The 25,107-nt window shown below is 36.5% G+C and overlaps 1 protein-coding gene across 1 annotated transcript in view; it reads right to left on the bottom strand.

The window, feature by feature from the left end:
* GRIK2 (glutamate ionotropic receptor kainate type subunit 2) overlaps window positions 1-25,107 on the bottom strand; it is a 754,527-nt gene that overhangs the window by 405,339 nt on the left and 324,081 nt on the right. The window contains exons 5-6 of the mRNA XM_004710894.2: window positions 25,018-25,071; window positions 18,211-18,384 (exon numbers count right to left, since the gene is read on the bottom strand). Of these exons, the coding sequence (XP_004710951.1) occupies window positions 18,211-18,384; window positions 25,018-25,071 (228 nt within the window). The remainder of the gene's footprint in view (window positions 1-18,210; window positions 18,385-25,017; window positions 25,072-25,107) is intronic.

The raw sequence follows: 25,107 nt of genomic DNA, 5'->3' as shown, positions 1-25,107 counted from the left end.
AAAAAAAATAGGTCGTCTTCCACTGTTCAAAGGTTAGTACTGCAATATTTCAACTTCTCCTTAACTCCATGAACACCTTCAAATCCTACTGCAATTCTCTGATAGCCTAACATTGAATTTTTTTGAAATAGCTAATTAGACTTGAAACATCCACTTTCACACCCCACATCATTCTCATCACTCATATGAAAAAAGATTTGCTTAAGAGTCCAACATTTTGTTGCCAAATCCAAATGATTCTTTCTCCAATCCATCCACTTTCAAAGAATGTTAATGACACTCATTGCACAATTGATCACTCCAACCTTGTAAAAATACTCTTTTCTCTAGACTTCCATAAGATCCAATTATTGTTCTTTTTTTTCTTTCTAATTTAGTGTACATCTCTTTTCAAACATAGTTTCTGGTTACTACCTCTTTTCTTCTTCACTTTAAGGTCAGTCCTTGACACTTCTTAATTCTCTATTCAAACTGTATGCTTAAATGCCCTTTCCAGTCCTTTGGCTTCAAAAGTTATGCAGGTGTGGAGGCTTCGAAAATATAACCTCCCATCATAATCTTCAACCTGAGTTTCAAACTCTTAAAATATATACCATCTCAAAATAATTTCCCAAATCATCCATTATTTCATTCAAAAAATATTGATTGAATGCCTATTAGTGAACAGAGCATCTCTATTTGAATGTTTAACAGGAAATTTTAGTGTGTATCAAACGCTGATAGTTTGCATTCTCAAATTAGCTTCTTCACTGTTCTTCACCACTTCTATCAATGTCAGTGCACCTCCAAGACTTAAAAGCCTTGCCACAGTGTGGGTTTGCACAGAAGCGGCCCCTGAGACCGGTTCAAGCACAAGTCATTTATTTGGAATTTCTAGGAAAAGCTAATAAAACAAGTAAAGAAGAAATGGAGAGTAGGGAAATAGTAAATCATTCAGCTAGTTACTACAGGGCATGAGTAGAGCAGGAACCCACAAAGACATTTTGAAAAGGGTTACAGAATGCATATTTCAGCATTATCTCACTCTAAAGCGGAGTGAATGGGATTTGTAAAAGACCATCCCCAGTCAGTCACTGATTGAGGCCTTCACTTCACTGGGTTATGTATGTGTAGGGGTGGGGTGGGTGGTGAGAGGGAGTGAGGTGGGGTGAGGGAGTACTTGACGCTCCAGTATTTCCTGGATGGTAGATATGTGATCAGAGCATCTTTCTAGAAAGTGTTATAAACCTTCTGTGAGGCCCTGAACCATAAAGTCAGGAATATAGGCCAGACACTTATAGCAACTACCACAAACTCCTGGATTCTCTTTTTCCAAATCCTGTTAACATCACCCAAATTATACATATTTTAGATTCAATCATTCTTCACAGGTCACTTGGTTGCTGAACCCTGAAACCAAGTCACCATTATCGCTCACCAGCCTTACTAAAAGGGCTGAAGCTCCAAACACTTTCACTCCTGCTCCCTACACAGAAGCCACAGAGACCAGCTCAGGTTCCAAATCCAAGCCCATCCCTCCCTGGTTACAGTGCTCCAGGGCTCCCATTGCAATTACATAAAAACCCAAACTTACAAGGAGGACCAAAGAGAAAGTAAACTGGATTAGGGCAGGAACTTTATCTGGTTTACCATAGAATCTTTAATTCAAGAACAGGATTATGCTTCACAGATGATTTAAAATGAATATTACTATCACTTTAAGAAAACATTATACAAAATATATGCCTATATTATATGATGTTATTTTATGAAATATGTACATAGCTCAAAAGAATTGGTAGATATAAATATACAAATGGCCTCTATTCCGAAACAATCACAACTAATATTTAGCCAGTTAATTAAGATGGTTTTTTGAAGCACATATATTTTAATATTTCATTTTACTATTAAACATCTAATTGTAAATATATCCTTATATACATTAAAGTAGAGCCAAGGCCCCTTTCATGGGTTCACTGATGGGAATTTCTCTCCAGTTCTGCAGAAGCCCCAAGCCTAATGGATTACCCATGATTTCCTGCTTCAGTTTCTTTTAAGTGCAATAGGAACTACTGTGCAGAATTAACATTATAGAAATGTCTCACTTACACTAAATTATATGTATATATATATATCATTGTTGCCTTCATCATGTCTTACCAATGAATTTGTCTTAGTTTCCAGTTTTCCCCTTGCACTTTATTAGTTTCTGTAACATTTAATTGAAATATTTAATTAAAATAATAAATACAACAAGGATAAGCTGATTTTGGAAGCAACACTCCTGGCTCTACATAAGGGAATACAAAGGGCAAAGCAGCCTGTCTGCCATGAGCTTTCAGGCATCAATTAGTATATTTTAGCCAGTAGATACAGAGCAGTGGTGGAATTATGAAATTAGATTAGATTCAAAAGCTTCTCCTGTCTCCAAACTGGTATTTATCATTGCCTTGACTTAGTACTTTCAGGTATAATTTTATTTTTTTATGTTGTATGTTTTTGTATTTTATAAATATCTATAGTACATATATAACTATACAATAAAATCAAATACTAAATATTCAAATTACACAATTCTTTTAAAAGCATAGAGATAACATCTGTCCTTTGCATTACAGTGTTGACTGATTCCATTTCACTTAAAATGAAATTTTAGTCTGTCACACTCTCCTATCTAAAAGACTGTGCAAGGTTTTTGTCAGTTAAATTTATATGCACCTGAGTTGGAGGCTAGAGAAGTTCATATTTTAAAAGGTATTTCACAGTCTTTAATTTATCACTTATTCATTTCCCTTTTCCCTTTGATAAAGTAAAGGATTTGGGGAGAGGAATAAATATTTAAGGGCTTAGAGTGGAGTGCAAGAACTTGATTGTAAAAGTAACATTTAGTAAGAATAATATTTTGCTTAAAAGCCAGAAACAGAACTAAAATTAATGTCTCTTTCCTAAGGTATATTCCCACGATTCCAGGCATGTTTGGTGTGAATTATCAGGCTGTTTGGGTATGACTACTGAGAAACCAAGGCATTAAAAGATTCAGTCGATCTTTAACTGGCATTTAACACTATTTAAATTCTTGAACTTTCATCGTTGCCAAAAATACTGCTCAGGTTCTAGTCTATGAAGGGGGTGAGCATATGGCCTGATACATCTTAAACGGTGTCTAGAAACAAAATAAATCAAACTGGTTGCTTAAGAAATGGAATCATCTTTTGTGCAAATGTGGTCAGTTATATTGAGGGAGGCCTACTTGAGGAAGGTGGGTACCGATCCTGATTGCTTTTGCACGGTGCCTTCTACAAGGGAGGGAAGCACAGTGAATGAGCTATGCCCAGGGTGAAGAACCCAAGTGGAAAAGAAGCGACAGATCTAAACACAGAAACAACTAAAGCTGAGGATTGTCAACTGCAACTAGAAAAGAAGCACAGAACAGTCCTCTCTCAAAGGCCTTCCCCAACTGGACAGACTGAGCCCCTAAGTTGGATTCCTCTAGAACTGTGAAGAAGATCGTTCTGTTCTTTAAGTGTACCCAACTTTGTGGTGTTTTGTGAGGGCAGCCCTAGAAAACTAAAGCACGTCCAAGGAGGCTGGAATAGTTTTGCCCATTTTTGAAAAGTGAGATCAGGCATCACTCCAGGAGCAGCAATGCTATCGTGTGCAACTTTCGGTTGCTCCTTTCCCCCTTACCACCACTTCAGGTTAGGCATGTGTGCTGTCAACACCACACGACGCCTAACTACCACAGGCTCCGTCATGTGCAGGAAGTGTCAATACACTCACTGCCCTCCGGTCCATTCGGACTCTTACTGGTCCCATAGGCCAGACTAGAACCGCTCCTTTGTTTTTCTGAGACGGTGACTCTTCCTGAGTGTAAAAAGCCTTTTTTATCACCTGGAGCAGCTGCTGGTTTCGATCTGCTAACTTTGTGGTTTTCAACTCAGTCTGTAGGCCAGTATGCCACTAGCACGGTGACCATTGATTTTATCCCATTCTTCCAGTCTAAAAAGTGAATGGAGCAGTTTCCCCATTCTCTCCGACATGGCGTTCTTGCATGCATCTGTGCCTTTTAAAAGAAGTTATTTTAGATTTAAATCCACATTCAGGATTCAGCTAAGCACTCTGTCCTCCACATTTTAGTTATCAATTACAGCAGAGTACCATACTTTTAGCAACTGTCACAGGGGTGTTTGGTATTTGGCTATACTAAAATAATAATTACTATGACTTCAGTGCTGTGTTAAGTGATAAGATAAATTATCTTGCTCCAGGTTCTCTACTTCCATCAAGTAACCCTTTTTTATTGACGTCTACGAAGTACCACTCTGCAATGTCCCCACAGGGTCCTTTGCAACAGCACATCTGGGTTTACAAACATCCACTCTCTCCCTGACTCATTAATACTTCGAGATTGAAAGTTGCTAGACAACATAGATTTGTTTGCAAAAATGTCAAAGAGTCTCTTAGATGCAAGACAATGAAGTTTGAATGTAAGCTGCCCATGAGAGGTCAGGTGGAATAAAATGATCCCCAGTCCAAAAAGGGCACAATTTACAAATGAGCTGGCAGGCATGGTTTGGGGGAAAGGCTCCTTCTGTAAGTTCTCAGCAGGCTCACAACTGCAGGCTTTAACCTAGAGCTGGAGAGTGAAAACAGGAAAGGCAGGAGCCCGGGTCATTGTCACGCTGATTCTTGTGGTGTGTGAGCAGACAGGAGTGAGAGGACAATTGGGAAAAATGGCCTCTGGCCCAAAGAAACCGAGCAGTAGTAGACAGAACCAAGCATTTGGCAGCCACACTTGCAGCGGGAATTTAGCACTGACAGAAACTCCAGGACAGCTGGTACTTTCTAAAGTGCCACAAACCTGTCAGCCGCTATGTGATTCACCGGCTTGAATCAGGTTAACGTCTATGTAATTCACCAGCTTGAACTTCTCACAGTGGAGTCTGTCATTGCATCAGTGAACCTGATCAATTCTCTTAGCTTCTTGGACTTACCCCAGGAAGGTGGGTTTTTTTAACGTTGCTCATTGAAGAACTTAAAAGGAAAGAGAAACTGTTCTTCCTGTTAACTGGACATATAATATTTTCCAGGTGTAATTTTACTTGACATCATATTATATTTACAACCTAATCAATAATGTAAGGGTGCTCTTAGGTGCCATCAAGTCGGTTACAATCCACAGTAACCTTACGCACATAAGGGCAGAAGGAAACCCTGCCAGGCCCTGCAGCATCATCCCCGTGGTTCCTCTGCCTGGGCCCCTTGCTGCAGCAACAGTGTCAGTCCATCTCACTGAAGACCTTCCTCTTGTTCACCGCCCCTCCACTCTACCGAACACGATGTCCTTCTCCAGGGACTGGTCTCTCCCGGCAACATGCCCACCGTATATGAGATGAGAGTGCTGCCTCTAAGGAGCACCTGGCCGTACCTCCTCCTTGTCAGATAGGTTTGTCTATTGACAGTCCATGGCCCTTCAACATTCTTCTCCAGGAACACAATCAAAATGAATGAATTCTTCTTTGGTTTGGTATTTTTTTACTCAATGTCAAACTTTCATATGAACATGAAGCAATTAAAGAAACCATGGCTTGGGCCAGGGCACTCTAGTCCTCAAATTAACCTCTTTGCTTTTCAATACTCTAAAGGAGTCTCATGCAGCAGATTTATCTAATGCAGCTCATATTTTGATCTCTTAACTGCTGCTTCCATGAGCATTGATTGTGGATCCGAACAAGGCAAAATCTTTGACCACTTCAATCTTTTCTCCATTTATCATGATGTTACCCATTGGTTCAGTTGTGAGGATTTGGGTCTTCCTATCATTGAGTTATAATCCAGACTGAAGGCTGCAATCCTTGATCTGCACCAGCAAGTGCTTCACATTTTCCTCACATTCAGCAAGCAATGTTGTCATTTGTATATCCCAGGTTATTAGTAAGCCTTCCTCCAATCTTGATGCCACACCCTTCTTCACATAATCCATCTTCTCTGATGATTTTGGATTGAATAAGGATGGTAAGAGTATACAGCATATGGATTAAATAAGTATGGTGAGAGTATACAGCCCTGATTTTAAACCATGCAATATTCCCTTGTTTCCCACAACCTCCTCTTGACCCATGTACAAGTTCTGCCTAAGCACAAAAAGTATACTGAAATTCCCATTCTCCTCAAGGTTATCTATAGTTTATGATCCATATAGTCTGATACCTTGGCATGGTCAATAAGACACTAGACAATATATTTTTTATATCCTCTGCTTTCAGCCAAGATCCATCTGTTAGCAGCAATGATATCCCTTGTTCCACATCCTCCCCTGTATCTGGCCTAAACCTCTGGCAGCGCCCTGCCAATATCTGATTGCAAACATTGTTGGGGGATCTTCAGAAACATGTTACTGGCATGTGATATCAATGACATCGTTCTAGATACTTTAAATAGTCTTTTGGATCACCTTTCTTTGGAATGGGTATAAATACAGATCTCATCCAGTCAGTTGGCCAAGTAGCTGTCTTTCACATTTCCTGGCATCAACGACTGAGTGCTTCTAATGCGTAATCAGCTCGTTGAAACATTTCAGTTGGCACTCCCACAATTTCTAGAGCCTTGTTTTTAATTAATGTTTTCAGTGTGCCCTGAACTTCTTTCAGCACCATTGGTTTCTGCTCATGTGCTACATCCTGAAATGTTGGACTGTCTACTAGTTATTTTTCCGTACAGTGATTCCATGGATTGTACCCATTTTCTTTTGAGGCTTCCTGCCTCATCAATATTTTTCTACGGAACTTTTCAAAATTGCAATACAAAGTTTGAATTTTTTTTTCCTTGAGTTCTTTCAGTTTAAGATATGCTGAGTGTGTTATTCCCTTTTGGGTTTTCTAATTCTAGGTCTTTGGACATTTCTTTATAATATTTGGCTTTGTCTTCTCGAGTTGCCCTTTGAAATTTTCTACTCAGCTCTGTGACTTCCTTATTCATTCCATTTGCTTTAGCTACTCTATGATTAAGAGCAAATTTCAGAGTCTCTTCTGACATCCATTTTGATATTTACTTTCTTTCCTGTCTTTTTAATGACCTTTTGTGCTTTCTTCATGAGTGGTCTTAATGTCTTCCCATAGCTTATCAGGTCATCTGTCATTAGTGTTCAATGCATACAATCTGTTTTTGAGATGTTCTTGAAATTCAGGTGGTATTTTGGTTCTCATGGATTTAATTTTTTTTTTTTAGCAGTATCCATAAATTATGATCTGTTCCACAGTCAGCCCCTGGCCTGGTTTTAGTTGCTAATGTTGGGCTTTTCCATTGTTTCTTCCCACAGATGTAGTCAAATTGATTTCTATGTTCAACTAGAGAAGTCCATGTGTTTAGTGTTGATTTGTGTTGTTGAAAAAGATATTTGCTACGAACAAGTGGTTGGTTTAGAAAAATTCTACTTTGCAATCCCCAGCTTCATTTCCATCACAAGTCCATATTTTCCAACCATTGTTCCTTCCTCTTTGTTTCCAACTTTTGCCTAAGCATTAATAATTAACAACACATTTTGATTGCATATTGATCAATTTCCCAGCGAAGTCATTGGTAGAATTCTTCAATTTCTTCAAAACTGTATTTTTTGGTTGGTGCATAAATTTGATTAATTGTATACTGATTGGATTTCCTTGAAGGTGGGTATATATAATCCTATCACAGACAACAACTGCATTTCATGATTAATTTTGCAATGCCCTTCTTTACATTGAATTTCTGCCATTCCTCTTGATTTTGTTATTGATGGCATAATAAATCATAGGATTTTCTGTTTCAAAATGGCTAATACCAGTCTGTTTCAGCTCACTATTAGCTAGGATATTGATCGTTATGCGTTTCTAGATTCATACTTCCCATATTCCAAGTTCTGATGTTTAGTAGAGTTTTGCAGCTGTTGCACCTTATCTTGAATTGTGGCCCATCAGAAAATGAAAATCCCAAAGCTTCTACTCCCATAGACTTTACTCAACTCACGTCACCATAGTGAACTCCACTCAGAAACCAATTCCTCCTACATCATATTTTGAGGGCCCTACCTGAGGGGCCCACCACTGGCACTATCTCTGACTTCCATCCATTAAGCCTTCAGTATCAGACAGTGTTTCGAAGCTCTGCATAAGGTTTTCAGTGGCTCCTTCCTCTGAAGTGGGAAGCGAAGTCCTTCTTCATTGTTCTTAACCTGGAAGCTCGGATGAAATCTGCTCACTTGAGGTTACCCTGCTGGTATTGGCGATACCAGTGACATGTAATAATATAGCTTGCAGCTTCGCAGGAATACACAGCCACCACAGTATGACAAACTGACAGACAAGCATTAAAACCTAATAAATGAAGTGGATAAACTCTAACTGAACATTATTTTCTACATATATACATTGTTAGAATTAAAAAAATATATATTTAAAGCTCTGTTTCATTTTCTTTAGTATATTAATCATTCTTCCACATCATAGATCATATATAAGATAAAAATTATATTCTTGTCTACTGTCTATATCTTTATTACAAACATGGCTTAATATCACACATTGCATATAGTAGGAGTATAATAAATACTTGGAGGATTAGTGAATGAAAAAGAATAAACCAATAATTTTTTATGAAGTACTGATTTGGTACCATTTTAATATCTGTGTCTGTTTAATAACTTTACTTTTCCCTTCTAGTTCAATTTGGTCACAGGGTATTTGGAAGATTAATGAATAAAATATTTATGAAATCTTTTAGAAAGGCAAATGAAAGATCAACATAATATTTCCTCTCTGCATAATAAAGTGAGAGAATTCCTAATATCCCTTAGGCAAATTCACCCTAAAACTCTTCATTTTATTTTATCTGCGATATTCTTTTGACTTATTAATGTGGATTTAAAGTCTGTTGGCAGAGTTTATCTTGAAGATGAACGCATCACAATAGATCTTTGGCCACATCTTAGGCCTTTAAATCACAGAATCACATAGGTTACACTTAAAATTAATCCTTTAAATGTTAATTTAATTGATTTCATACTAAAATTAGGTATGATTCCTACTCACTTTTAACCTAATTTCATACAGTCAATTGAACTAAGCAATTACACTCATAAACTCTTAGTGTTTGTAAAATGTCATGTTTACATTGTTGTTTTCTTATTTAATTTTCACATTTGTACAAACAGAACATCAGAAGACTCATGCAGAGTGGTGAACTTTACTTTGAAGAGAATTAGCACTTACTTAAACTAAGGGACAGAAATGGTGTTTGTTTTAGAGTAAATGGACACCATCCCTGTTGCATCTATGAAGTGCCAGGTAGTACACGTGAGCGCATCAAAATGATGCATTTCATCTTCACCATGGTGCTGTAATATAACCATTACTATGTGAACTGAGTAGAATGACAGGTATCTGCTGCTCAAAAGTTTTAGATAATGAGGAAAATTTGAGATATGAAACAGTAAGTACACTTGGGTTTCAAATTTCAGTTCTTCTGACTGCAGAGCCCTTGGCCTGAAGTATAAATAGAATATACTCCATCGTTTCTTTAATTAACATTTGAAAAACTAAGTAAAAACCCATTTCTTTTTTGTTTCCAATCATCAGCATCTTAATCTTATAAGTAAGTGGACTGGCCTTTTGGGGAAAATATATAGCACATACCATTTGCATATACATCTAACTAGATTTACATACTTTTACATAGGAATATATCACTAAAGTAGCACATTTAAAACTGTTCTGATAGAGCTCATCATTTAAGACTCCATTCCCACACATCGAGTATTTACTACATCAACTCTTCACTGATCGATGTGGTTAGTTTCCAAATACAAGGTGCAAAAATGAAAGAAGACCATATGAGACCGCGAAATGGAAGATGACTTCATCAGTACATGACCACTAAATTACAGTACTATGTAACTGCCAAATTAGAATAGTACATAATTAACAACCCTATGCTTTATGCTTCTATTTCTAATAACACAGTCAAGTAATCAATAATTTGGACAATGCACACATCTGGATTTCTGTACTGGTAGAATACTGAAAGCAAAAAAGAATATATCTGGTGTGGCATAAGTTTATATGTAAAAACTCAGAGATATGACACATATAATAGCAATTTATATTATGTCAAACTCTTGGTTTATTTTCCAGCTCTTACCATTTTAAATGTATATTTTCATATACTGCACATTGAATTATGTTGTAATTTGATTGCTATAAATCTCAGTGGGTAGGAGGGAAAATGTGTTAGATTTGTTCAGAAATACTGAATTTGATATTAGTTAAATCTAAAGTTAATTATATTACATGAAAATTAATAAAAAAATTAATAAGTATCTGATAGCTAATATTTAATAACAAAATCTACTTCTGGGTTCTTATACATATTTAGTTCCCTGAGGCCACATATTATAAAGAATATACACCCAATTAATGTTATAGTCAGTAGTGCTTTCCAGTAAATAAATAAATATGAGATATAAGTAATACATAATTCCTTATCCACAAGAGCCTAAAATCAATATGAATAAATATAAATAATAAAATATTACATATTACATATTTTTTATTAAAATACATGTACTCATAAATAAAAGTACTTGCATGAAGCATAAATTTTATGGAAGATGACAGATCAAGGGATCTTTTACTTGGCATTACATTTAAGTAACTGGGAGAGGTAAGGAGTTAAAATCAAATCGGAAAAGTAATTATTTTGTGGTAACATGGAATTGAAAGATTATACAATTTCTCTGAACACTTTTTTAAATGGAACTAATACAGGAAGTAGTAATTTCACTGATAATTATCACCAGTCTACTCTAAGTCTATCCATTTCTTGAAAATAGCACATCTAGCACAGAGCTGCATATTTTTCCTGAGTGATAAAAACTCATGAAGAAAACATGTTTTGTACATTTTAGAAATAAATCTATTATTTCTTCAGTGGAGATTAAAAAACAAAGCATTAGTTTAAACATTAGAATTGTCAAAATATTTCATTAAAAAAACAGAAGTGCCATAAATTCATTTCAGAATCATAGCAACCCTGTATATGGTTTCTGAAGCTTTATGGAATCAAGACCACCTGAGCGTTCTTCTGCAAAGCAGCTGGTGGGTTTGAACTGGCTAACCTTGCAGTCAGCAGCCCAACGCTTATCCTACTGAGCCAGTGAAGACAGTGTTCTAGAATTTAATAATTAATATCTCTTATCAGCTCTGCGGCCTATTACAAATATTTATCAGAGTCATATAATTCTGTGCTGTCTGTAGGGCTCAGTTCTATCATCACTGCCTGTAACAATAATTCCAACAAGCGACACACTGTATTTTACTATCTTGAATTTTTACATGTTAAATGGTGCACATTTATAACTGTCAATTCATTAATTCATAAAAATCTATTCCAGCTTTATGTCCCATTGTTTCCAAGACATTCTTCTCACCAATGATACCCATGATTAAGTCAAACTTTCTGTTATGCTCATCCTAAAGCGAGTGCCAGCCTCCATAAAAAAGGTCAAAGCATATTATCTTGACTACCCTGTATTCTGATTGCATTGTGCCTTCCTTTTACTCTCTGAAGTTTTTGTCTAGTTATCTCTATAACACATGTGGCCTTTTGTTTCTTCATAGTTGCATTTATTCCCAGTTGTTGACAGTTCTACCGTGGCGCTCCCGTCCATAGATGGAGTCCGACCTCACAGAAGGTTTCTATAGGTCGACTCTAACACACAGGGCTTGTTCTCCTGTTACGTAATTAACCATTTCCTCCTCCTGGTGACCTCAACTGTCCTCCAAGGCTTTTTCTTCCTTAATTACACACATGTCTGTCTACCTAGACACCTTCCCGCCATCTGTGGCAGATTTTACCCATATGCTACTTCTACTTGATAAATATGAAATAAACTTAAAGAAGCTGGGGGAGGGAAATGGGTAAGCAAAATTGTGTCTATCCTTTATAAATCTGTATGATATAGTCTTAGAGCATATCTTCGAAGATAAATTTTGCTTTTTAGAGTAGACGGGAAAATAAAAAGTCTCCTGATACACCTTGTTTTATCCACGTGAAAAATTTAAAATTTTGACCTGAATGTTTCATTGCAACTGCCATTTTTCTTGAATGGAACCATTACTTAAAATGGAAACTTCATTTGTTTATCAACTTTAGATAATTGCTGATTATTTCATCTGTCAGTGAGCAAAAGCAAGTAAGTATAATGCTCTATGCTACTGAAAAAATGATATTTGTTAGGTTATCTCAAAAATTATTTATATTTACATCCATATAAGCATATGACTCAAAACACAACAAAACAACTCACTCATTTATTTCTGACTCCTAGTGGCCCTAGAAAGCAGAGAGTAACTGCTTCTGTAGGGTTTCCGAGAGTGCAACGCGTTAACAGGGTAAAAACTACATCTTTCCCCATGGAGCAACGGGTGGTTTCGAACTGCTGACCTTGAAGTTAGCAATCCCGTTTGTAACTCACCATGCCACCAGGGGTGTAGAATAAGTATGTACAGTGAAGAAAACAAGTGTCACTCTTTGATTCAACGCACAAAATCTGTGTCCTATTACCATTCGTAAATCAGTCACATGTAAATGCACCGAGTGCAGTGCCTCGATGACTTCTGTTCTGAAATGTGCTGTACAAATGTCTCTGTCAGGTTTCATTGCATTTAACTCAGAACGCTTTTATGTCACAAAGATAGGAATAAAACTAGCAGTTATGGTGATAGATTTTGTGAAACGGTACATATTTTTCAACAAAATAAAAAGCGATTATGTACAATCCCTGGCAAATACACATCTGCTTCCTGCTTTCACAAAAGAGCACCAAAGATGAGGAATTTTGAAGAAATCAATGGAAACAATACCAAATTGATGGTAACAGTCAAGGTTTGACTATGATTTTTATCCCAACAAAGATGGGAGATCTGACCCGTAAGGCATTCAGTATCTTCTGCTTCTCTGAATTCTCTCCGTGTTGTGAAGACCTGCAGGCGTTTTCTTCACCCCCAAATCCAGGATCCCTGGCGAGGGGGCCTGCAGGACAGCACGTGCCCACTAAGCGCTGATGAGCGCCGGCACAGTGGACTCTGCTGTCTTACTTGTTAAGGCTTTTCTTCTAGTATCTGCATGGAATACGCAGTAAAACCACCATTTTCAAAAAAGTCCTTATTGATTAAAAATGGTGAGTTAGAAACACTGTCCGGAGAGCTCTTTTATTTATTTTCATTTCAGCCGAATCAAAGAGAGCAGCTACAACTATTTAAGATAAGCAGACAGCAGCAAGGACAGACTTACAGTTCTCACAGTTAATAAGATCCTGTTTGGACATCCTTTATTTCTCCATTGTCCTATTCACCGACTGCCTACAAGGGAAGTCCTTACATAGCAGAGGGCAGACGTGAACTGGAGCCTTGTGGTGAGATGTCCATACAAGATCAATTTAATATAATCAAATAATGAAGTAAATTTAAAAATTTGGTCTGTTGTGCAAAAAGTAATTGTTAGGGAGATATTATAATTTAAGCATAAAAAGACTCACATAAAGATGCTCCCACTTTTCTTACATGAGAAACTACTCTTCTCGCTCACACTAAACTATCACTATTTAATAAAAACGTGTTTCTCAGATTTTGCCTTTTAAGGTTCTCTCTAACAAATAATTGACACTGGCTTAATTGTATTTTCTAATTGATTGAGTATCTTGATAATATAGCAAAGGTAGGCAAATAAAAACGTGCTATAATATATTGGGGGAAATGAGAGGTCTAATGATTGGACCATAGGGATAATCTGAGTGAAATGAATGATACACATTATCCCATCAGGCATTATTTATTATGAGCACCTACTTTGCACTAGTCACTGCCTCAAAGAAATGTTTTTAAGTACTGCTATCAAGTAGATTATGCTTCATATTTACCCTACGGGAAGAGAGCAGAACCTCACCATTGCAGGTTTCCAAGACTGCAAAATCTTTCCAGAGGTAGAAAGTTTCACCCGTCCTCTGAGGAACAGCTGATAGTTTCAATCGACTGACCTTGAGGTGAGCAGTGCCCTGTCTGACCCATCATGTCACTAGGGCCCTAGAATTAAGCTACATGCAGAGAATTCCAGGATGATGAGCCACAGGCCAAGTCTGGAATGAGTTTATAGTCCAGTAGGAAATATTAAAATGATAAACTATTAAATTATAACATCAGGTTAGACGTAAGTGAATCAAAGGAGAAGCACACGTGTACACAGTCTTGGGGACTCAGAGAATTCACAGACAAGGTAACAGATGGTCTGTAACTTAAAAGACGAGTATGGAATGTGAACCTTAAAATGTGATGGTCACCGGAATGAAGGCAGATGGTACAGACAGGGGACCGAGGTGTGTGGTGCACTCAGTGAGGTGAGTGAACCGGAAGCACAGGGCAGGTAAGTAAGAAGCTAGAAAAGTAGGCAGATCATCGAGGGCCTGTGGACTTGGCAAATCAGCTTAGATTTCATCTGGTACAAGGGCGAGTCCTAGCATAGATCTGGACCCGTCAGGACAGCAAACAGGTGGATCCCAGAGAAAGCTGGTGAGACTGGGAGCTTCAGTGAGGCATCTTGCACCTCCCAGGGGAGATGTTATGAGAGAGCCTTAACAAGACATCGTTCTGGGGATGATAAGTATGTCAGAGAGAATGATTGAGACAGTGGAATTGACAGTGCTTGAGGATTTTTTGGATGTGATGAGATGAAACAAATGGAGATAAATAATTGTTAGCTTAGGCGTTTAGATTTGTTAAAACCATAATCTCCCCATGGTCATCATAATGACCATAATAATTTGTGTTATAAATGTCAACTACAGAACCATACATTGTGTTGTAAATATAAACTACTAAAAAGTATGTGTAATGTTATACAACAGCACAATAAAAATAGTAGTTGTACACTATTGGATGATAAGGATTCCTTTCTTATTAACATGCACAAGTATATTGGGAGCACTAGAAAGGACTGCTGGGATCTAGCCATCCTTTTGATATGTTAAGCTAAGGTTTTAGAGTCTCATGAATTGAGATTGTTAGAACAAATCAGTAATAAATATAATTGGGTTCAATTTCTAACAGCTTCAAAACCATGAATTCCTACCCTGCAGCACCCATGCATCGAGAAGAGGGTTGACAACGTTTAGGTAGAAAACGAATGGAAATGCCATCCGTTTATGAGTGTGTGGGTGATGCTAATGCTCGCTGAAGGGCTCTATCCCTGCCCATTTACCCTTTGCGGTTGAATTGATTCTGCCTCATGCCAAGTACTTGTATTACAGAGGAGATCTGAGCACCATGGGTATTTCTATTGACTGCAATCTTTATGGACTTCGATCTTTCTTCCACATTACGACTCTCCGTTGACACTCCAGTGCAAGTAATTCATTCGGAACAGGACCTTCTACACTCCTAGGGCCATCAACATATGGGAGTGCTGAATAAGAATTCAAAGTAGAGAAAGGTTCTTATAAGAAGGCTTAGAGGGGGAGGAGGGAGCTTGGGGGCAGATGGAAAGGCAAAATCAAGGGGACATAATGGCAAGTGAACGATCTGTGAAGAAATGAGGTTAGGCTTCGTTCCTTCCACCTTGACCAGTTCAGATGCGCATCTATGTAATTGGTTAGCAGAAGAAAAATGTTACTGAGGGACTTTAAAGTTGATGTTTTTAGTAGTCTGAAGCCAAAGATCTCAGAACCAGGTGTCGGGAGTCCTGCTCTTGCATCCTGTGGTCACAGGCTAATAAGGAGTTAATCCAGAGGTCAATTGAGGTGCTAACTCAGCCAGAGAAAAATACGTCTGATTCGGATTCATTGTTTCCTTTTATAGCTCAAACATAAAGAAAGAATGTGAAAGTATAAGCACTATGATCTTACATAGTGACAAATGACTATGATACTGATAATAATAGGTCTTGCTCCAAGCATTAGGGATTTTGCTGATAATCCCATTTCTTTATGGGATCATGCGAAGGGGGAAAAAATAAGGGGGATGGGAGAGCTAAAAACAAAAGATACATAAACAATGAGATATCATGAATCGACTGAAAGAAATGTTGCCAATTCTTCAATGGCAGGCTATAATTCTTTTCTTTTCAAACTAGAATCTTTTTAATTTTCAGACTCCACTCAAGATAGAAATAGCCTTATTTTTTTCACAATCACTTAGTGACTTAAAAAAATGCTTACTATGTATTGTTAACTAGAGAAAAATATTACCTACACCCTTTCTTTTTGATCCATTTATGGAAGTCATAGCTTTCCAAGATCTCTACTTTATTGGTAAGAAACTGAAATACTACATATTTTTTCTGTATCTAGCAGTCTATATAAATTAATAGTATTTAGGAAAACCTTCATTTTAGGGGATGATAGTTAAAATGCAATACAGAGTATCAAAGTAGTTAGGTAAGATTTTATATTTACTAAATCTTGTTTTAAAGAAAAAAAAATTATCTTTTGCACCACCATATAAAAGTGATACCCTTTGAGCCCTCATAGAAACAATTAATGTAAAGTTTACAATGATAATAGAAACAGATTTTTTTAATCCTTTAATCGCGGGCTCATACAACTCTTATCATCATCCATCCATCCATCCATTGTGTCAAGCACATTTATATATTTGTTGCCATCATCATTCTCAAAACATTTGCTTTCTACTTGAGGTTTCGTCTCAGCTCCTCGTTTCTCCCCCTCCCTCCCCCACCCTCCCTGGCTCACAATCCTTGAAAATTTATAAATTACTATTATTTTTTCATATCTTACATTGACATTATATCTTACTGTTGTCCGCCCCCAGGTATGGGGTTAGATGTAGATCATTGTTATCAGTTCCCCTTTTCCCCCCACCCTCCCCTCCCCTTCCTGGTCCAGCCACTCTCATTATTGGTCCTGAGGGGTTTACCTGTCCTGGATTCCCTGTTTAGAAACACATTTTCTATAGAGGATGCATAGAGGATATCCATGTTTATAATGTTTCCCTTTCAAATTACTCCATTAAAAGCAGGTTGTAATGACTTAAGAAATGTTCAGATTGCCCAAGTAGTAGACAGTCTGGCGAATTTTTGAGATAATTTGGTTTATAGAATATAAATTTAATGAGTTCATATTAAGCACTTATGATTTGCCTACGTAGGATAAATTTGTCTTGTCCTAGGTAGCCTCGTTGGTATATTGGATTACACAATTGGGAATTAATCCTGAAGGCAGCTGTTCAAAACCACTCCAAGGAAGAACACTGAGGGTTTTACTCTCCGAAGATGTGTCGTGTCAGAAAGCCACAGGGGCGTCGCCGCGCTGTCCATGTGAGAAGTGACTTGAAGACAGTGCATTTCACAAGGAAGCCCCCGGACACATGTGAGCCCCTCGGACGGTAACTAGCTGAACTGAGACGTGCTGAAAGCAAGCAGGATGAACGGAGAGGTGCTTCTAAGTATCAAACACATTTCAAAGTCTTTCAAAGACTATGAAGGGAAACCATGCAAAATATTTGATTCTCAAAATCTTGCTGGGGCAAATTTAATATTATTTTTGATTCCATGGATTAAATAAAACTAATTACATTGATTTGTATCATCACTTTCTTTTTGTTTTCAAGGTAGCAACCACCTAGGCACCTCAGATTTCCATTGGTCAGTGCTAGTAATAAGCAAATAAAGGTTAAAATGTACAAAATTGTACCCTTCTTACAATATATTCAGTAAATCTATTTTCTAGAATTAGAGTAACACTTGAAATAGGCACATGGTAATTGGTTAGTCTTAAGTATTAAAGAGGGAATAAGTTCCAGGAAAATTTTCGTGGGACATCAGTCATCCATACACTATCGTTATCAGAAACCACCACAGTAAAAAGCACTCCCCTAGAAGAATGTCCAGTTAATATCTTCAGTAGCCAATTGTCCTATATATGGCACTAATTAATTTTAGGGGGAAAACAATCTCTACATTTCAATCATTCCAACAATGATTGAAAGTTTTGAGATATTTTGTTGAAACTCTCAAATAAATTTGCCATACAAATTTAACTTGAATATTTGTTAATAGAGCTGTGTACAGTAATCATCTGATGGCATACTTTTAATATCAAAACAAACAGAGTTTATATCCCAAGGACTTAATGACTTATGCATGACTACTTAGAAAGATATGAGCTGAGTTTTCAATAGGGATTCATACCGTCATAAATCCATCCAGCAAACCTGAATCAGGTTTTGGAGGTGCCTGCAACCGTTCCATGGACCACTTTTCGATGATAGAGGAAACTTGGGTATTTTCTGTATTTAATATTCGAAACCCTGTCATGTTAACACCACTGTATCGGTAGGGCTCCACATCGAGAGCGAAGAGGTCCTGAAAGACAAAAACCGATGTCTTACTGTCAGCAGGGTATAGTCACAGTTGTGCATTATTGAAATAGCCACTTATTTTTGTTTCCTTTGGAAGAGCTAGCTAAAACACCATTGTGCATCAAGTGATGTTAAATGTGACAAATCACCACCACTCATATAGACTCTCCTCTTACTTTGCCAATACAAACATATGCTTGTATGTATACAAAATAGCCACACTACACTAAGGGAACGCATTCTCCTCAATAGCCTGCCTTCACTGTGCTGAGGCTAGTTGGCTCTTAGCATTTACACTTTAAATTTAATAATTTACTTTTAACTGACATAAACAGCTTTGAATGGATATGTTGACTAGCTAATTATTATTTTGCTTTGCTGTGGTGTCAGTCTGTGTGTTTAAAGAAACTGGCTATGAATATTAGATTAAAAAATGAAGCAAAAGCATGGTGTTTGGGGTTACAGGAACTTTGTAGTTCATTTTCTTTTATCCTACTCAACAATTTTCCCCAAATAACACATTAGACCTTAAGATTGCTGATGCTCTTTCCAGGATATATGCAGTGAGTACCGTGTGTGTGTGTGTGTGTGTGTGTGTGTGTGTGTGTGTGTGTGTATTTCCCCAGAAGACCAACACTATCAGAGAAGGAAGGTGTCCCCAGGAGGAGATGCAGTATGTGGAACTGCTTCCCTCTTTCAAGCTAAAATTAGTTAACCCTCAGATCTTAAGAAAAATATGGAACACCAGGGCAACATGAATGCTGTTGATCCGGGTTACTACTGGGCCCTGATGCAGACAGCTGCACTAGTCCAGGTACTGGGAATAAAATGCTGTGGCAAGCAGCTGGCATTGATCTGAGCCATGATCCTTAATATGAAAAATACAAGGAAACTTGAAGTATATTTTCCATTTTTTAAAATACAGACAAAGAGACATGTTTCAGGAATGTCATATAAAGCATGGTCATATATGCTTAGCAGTAATGGGTAGAAGTAATGAATGTAAGAAGAGGGAAAAGCAAGGAAGATCATTTTCAATTCTAACAGCCAGGATAAACTCACACAGCAGATGGTTCCTAGCTGCCATTATCGAATGGCCACACTGACTTTAGAAGGTCAAAAAGAAGAATGGCGAAGATTCTAAGAGTGTATAAAAGACACATAAATTAGAAAACATAAACCTACTTGGGGTGCTTATCTCGATCTGTTTGGCCGTAAAAGAGAATTCATAAAAGAGTATAGTAGTAAAGAAAATGGGAAGTTATATTAAAAGCAAGCTACAAGAGATCTATAATTGCAACCTTATGAGTTTAAATATATTTTAAACCAGAATACTCTGTCTTTCCTTGTTGAGATATAGTTTAATATTCTCCAAATCGTATGATTATGACAGAGCTGAGCTGCAACAGCAGTGACAAATACTCTGCTGATGAGAGAAGGTGCCCACTTTCTCTCTGCCCGCCTGTTGATCACTGAGTTTCTTACAGGCTACAATATGACACCTGGGTGAAAGAAAGGTAGAGATGCAACATAGAAAGTCACATTTGTAAGTTAAAGGCTTCTGCATGAAGCATCTCCATTGGAAAAGAGAGATGCTATCATAGAAACTAATAGTGCATCATCTAAATCTGAGTTACTTGATTTAGTTGGGCCTTTCAATATTTCTCAGAGCAAGCGTTTTAATATTTGTATGAGTAAGTAAAATGACATATTGCATTGGGTAAATCTGCAACACAAGATCTCTTTAAAGTGTTTGAAGGGCAAGGGTGTCATTAAGTTGTGCCTGATCCAACCCATGATCTTTTCCACTGCCTCATATTCATGTAAAAGATGGACACGGTATACGGAAAACTGAAGAAGAATGGATGCATTTGAGTTATAGTATTGTCAGAGAATACTTAAAGTACAGTGCATTTCCAGAAGAATGAACAAATCTGTCTACAGACAAGTACAAGGAAAATGCTCCTTATAAGACAGAAGGGCAAGACTTAGTCTCACCTGCTTTAGACTTGTCATCAGGAGAGACCAGTCCTGGGGAAGGGATGTCATGATTGATAAAGTAGACAGTCAGTGAAAAAGAAGAAGCGTGTCAAGGAGATGGATGGACACAGTGGCTGCAGCAATAGGCTCAAACATAACAATGACTGGGAGGAAGGTGCAGGCTGCAGCAGGAGTACGTTTTGTTTTGTTGTGCAGAGGCTTGCTATGAGTTGGAACCAATTCAGAGGCACTTAAGAACATCAGCAATGGGAGTAAAGACAGGAATGAGAAAGCATTTAAGTGAACAGAAATGGATCACTGGTTAGACTGATATTGTGAGCATGGAGAATGTGTATCTGACAAAAGTCAATAGGATTTTGTTGATGATTCAGAAAGACTCAGAGACATGGCAGTTTTGAAAGAAGTCAAGAGGAAGGGTCAATTTAACACATGCTTCAGACAGATGAAGAGGAATTGATGCATTTGAATTATACTATTAAGAGAAGAATATTGAATATACCATAGGCTGACGGGAGTGCAGGTAAATCTACCTTGGAAGTTCTGCCAAAATGCTCATAAAGCAGAGGGTCAGGGGAAAAGATGAAGACCCTCAACGAGACGGAGTAACGTCTTGGTCATGACGTTATGTGGTCACAATAATTGACTCTGAGATAGCAACAGCTGTGAGGGTAGCTCACCACCAGGAAGTATTTCGTTTTTTGTTTGCAGGGTCGCTCTAAATGAAAACGGACTGAACAGAACCTAACAATAACAGGACATATTTATTTTAGGTATATTGTAATTATCTCAATGAAACAACAATAAAATATTTCAGGTAAGGATCCATATTTAATTCAGTAATATGCAGGTGAATATCTAGATCTCATTTGAACAAAAACAATAATTGAAGTTCATTACACATAATATAAAAAAATAGAGAAGAAAATCAGATGACGCCCTAAACGAGGAAATATACACATAGTTGGTGGATGACTGGGCTACAAGTCATAAGAGAGAGAGAGAGTAATCTCATACACACAGGAAAACCAGGATAATGCACTGCTAAGGAAATAAGGCTCAGAGTAAGTAGGTTTAGTGCAAGGGTGAAGCTGAGATTTTGTGCATATTAAGGAAAATTAGCTTGGTGGATATGTGAAGATATCAATAGGAATATTAAACTATCTTGATTTAAAAAAAATCTAACCCAACTTACACCATAAAAGGATAGCAGATTTAATCTATTTAAAAGTTAGTTTCACTTAACGTGATTTTCCTAAGGTGAATGGAACTGAGATAATGGCAAAAGAATTTATATTTTTCTTAAACAATTCATTTCTCTGAAAACAAATTTGAAGACTTTCCATTACTTTTGAAGAGCATTTAAAGCAATATCAAACTCAGACATTGAATATATTGATTCCTGATACAACATTACACCAAACCCACCAGTTTATAATAAAAAGTTATTACTTCTCACTGATAACTATAGCCCCCAAAGAACCACTTCTCACTCAAAAACTCTTAGTTATTAATAACAGTCATAACAATACACTTACAACACCAGTCTTAATTTGTGCTAAAATTACTTACCAAAGTAGTAAAGATATAATGATAATATTCTGTCATCATTCCCATAGCTAATGCCTAAGAAGTAAAGAAAATATGTAAATTAATTAAATTAATTTTAAATATTATTAATGAAATGCATACATGCATGCATAGTTGAAATGCCTACTGTAAAAAAGACAAGTGAGAAAAATATATAAAGTAATGGGAAATTAGCATATACAATTCATATAACAATCGAATTGGGTCAGACTAAACCTTTTCTCTGTGGTTAACAGAAGATTAGTGATTACTGAAGGAATTTCTGAACCAATTCTCTTGATAAAAAAGCTATTAGTTGAATGCTTGCAATTGTAAAGCTTGAAGCTTTACATATAAAAGGAAGTATTAAATTTGACACAAAACCTGGAATTAGTACTTCTCAGTTCATTATATTTGTAATGTCTCCAGTGCAAATACCCTAATGAGGAACACTATTTTATTTTGATGAACAGTATAACTCAATTAGAAAAAAAGTGCTACAAAGCACAATGCCAATAAGATAATTTTGAGCAAGTTAGAGGCATTCCCTTAGAATTAATGATGCAAACATAACTCATGACTACTATTTTACAAGTACAGATAACTTAAAAGTATGTTTTTACTTTTATTAATAGAACAGCTGCAAATTAGAATGTTTTATTGCACACTTGTCAACACATTTCAATAACCCTATTGATCTTAAAACAAAACCGCTTGTGTTTGAACTTCCAGTGGGAAGAAGTATCTATGTCATTCTTTCCTTTTGAAATACTTGGTTATGTATAAACAGTTGGTGGTAGTGATAATTAAAAAGTGATGAATTTTTTTATCAGGATGAAGAGCTTTTAGTAGGAAATGAGCATTCTGATATGCATTTAATACACTTCCACAAACTACAACTGCGTTCTATAACGTTGTTGCTTTAGGCTTTGGTAATTTGAAAACCTAGGCATTTAGGGTCAGGACATGAAAGTATGAGTTGGAAATGAAAGAAGGAGGAGGCGTTTGGAATGGGGCTGCTTCTGACATGTGAGGGGACTTCAAAAGACTCAATTTCTTCATTATCTTTTAATTCCTCTTTCTCCAAGAATTTTTTTAAGCTCTTTAATTGGTATTCCACATCAGATACAAGTTTCTCCTTTGAGAGAATACAATACGCCAGGGAAAAAACTGTGATTTCACCGACATTTCCTCAGCCTCTGGTCTGAATGTTAACATCAGTCAAGAGCTATCATGTATGAAGGCCATAGAAATATGTACCCTTTTCTGATTGATTATCTACAATACACCTTTACTAACAAAAAAAAGCTAATGTAAATACTACATAAATAATGGTTAATAATTTCCAATGAAATTTTTAAAAACTCATGCTCAATCTTCACCTTAATTGTAGCATGTAGCCTACTTGCTATATCTATATGTTAAAATTCTATACATTTGTTGTATATATTTTAAATATTTAAATTGTTTTCCTTTTGCAAACAGATCAGGGCACACAAAAGACAAGTATGAACAAATAAATATATTCAATGGAAAGTGGAAGGAACATTCTGAAATGCATACTCTTTCCATTCAAACATCAAGTATCTAATTATTTACCCAATCTTTGGCATGTTTATCCCAAAAAGAAACTAAACAAAGTTCCAGCATTAAAATACTATACCATCCATTCTAAACACAAGTAAAAGTCAGCCTTTCCAAGTCTGTGTATTCTATGATTGAGAATTGATTTAATATTATGTGGAAAAAAACACATTATCTATTTACTCAAAAAGAAAAAGCCTCATATACTTTATCACCTAAATATAACACTAGAACAATTTTCCAAATCCAATTAAGTATATTATGGTAGTTAATCCAACATTCATATAAGGGGATTAGATAAACATCTGCTTAATAAACTAACCATGTTATAACAGCCAGTTATATTTTATGGGCTACAATTTGACTTCTAAGTCTGCCAAACTTTTTTAGTAGTAATATTTTATCACGTACATAAGAGGTTCCCAGGCAGTCAAATCAACCCAAACCAACATGTTGTCAACCCACTGTGCGTGAAGAGCTTGTAAGACACAGTCCAAAGGCTTGAGTTCAATGGCATCCAATTTCTACCACACAGTGAGTAAATGATCTTGTCCTAGCATTTTAACTACCAGCTTCAGTTTTCTAATTCCTAAAATCTGCATTTTGCAAGATTGTTGTTTATTCTGAAAAAAGGCTGAAGTAACTTTAAGGGATTTTAATACTATGAATTGTTCAAGTTAGAATGAGATTTACCAGGAATAAAGATGTTTTAATATCATTAACTATAATATAAATTCAGCCTATTGCTGCTATTTACTCGACCAAGTTTCAGAGTTTATTGGGACAGTTCTGTCCTTTATAAAGGGCAGTTGGCTGACATCTTATTTGATCGTGGTGATGATAGCATAAGAGCCCTAAACGAGGAAATATACACATAGTTGGTGGATGACTGGGCTACAAGTCATAAGAGAGAGAGAGAGTAATCTCATACACACAGGAAAACCAGGATAATGCACTGCTAAGGAAATAAGGCTCAGAGTAAGTAGGTTTAGTGCAAGGGTGAAGCTGAGATTTTGTGCATATTAAGGAAAATTAGCTTGGTGGATATGTGAAGATATCAATAGGAATATTAAACTATCTTGATTTAAAAAAAATCTAACCCAACTTACACCATAAAAGGATAGCAGATTTAATCTATTTAAAAGTTAGTTTCACTTAACGTGATTTTCCTAAGGTGAATGGAACTGAGATAATGGCAAAAGAATTTATATTTTTCTTAAACAATTCATTTCTCTGAAAACAAATTTGAAGACTTTCCATTACTTTTGAAGAGCATTTAAAGCAATATCAAACTCAGACATTGAATATATTGATTCCTGATACAACATTACACCAAACCCACCAGTTTATAATAAAAAGTTATTACTTCTCACTGATAACTATAGCCCCCAAAGAACCACTTCTCACTCAAAAACTCTTAGTTATTAATAACAGTCATAACAATACACTTACAACACCAGTCTTAATTTGTGCTAAAATTACTTACCAAAGTAGTAAAGATATAATGATAATATTCTGTCATCATTCCCATAGCTAATGCCTAAGAAGTAAAGAAAATATGTAAATTAATTAAATT

Source organism: Echinops telfairi, unplaced genomic scaffold (assembly GCF_000313985.2).
Source record: "Echinops telfairi isolate 266 unplaced genomic scaffold, ASM31398v2 ScPeMD7_3533;HRSCAF=4204_0, whole genome shotgun sequence".
NCBI classification, from domain to species: Eukaryota; Metazoa; Chordata; class Mammalia; order Afrosoricida; family Tenrecidae; genus Echinops; species Echinops telfairi.
Note: the sequence above shows the minus strand (reverse complement) of the source record. Positions and strands in the feature narration are given on the sequence as shown.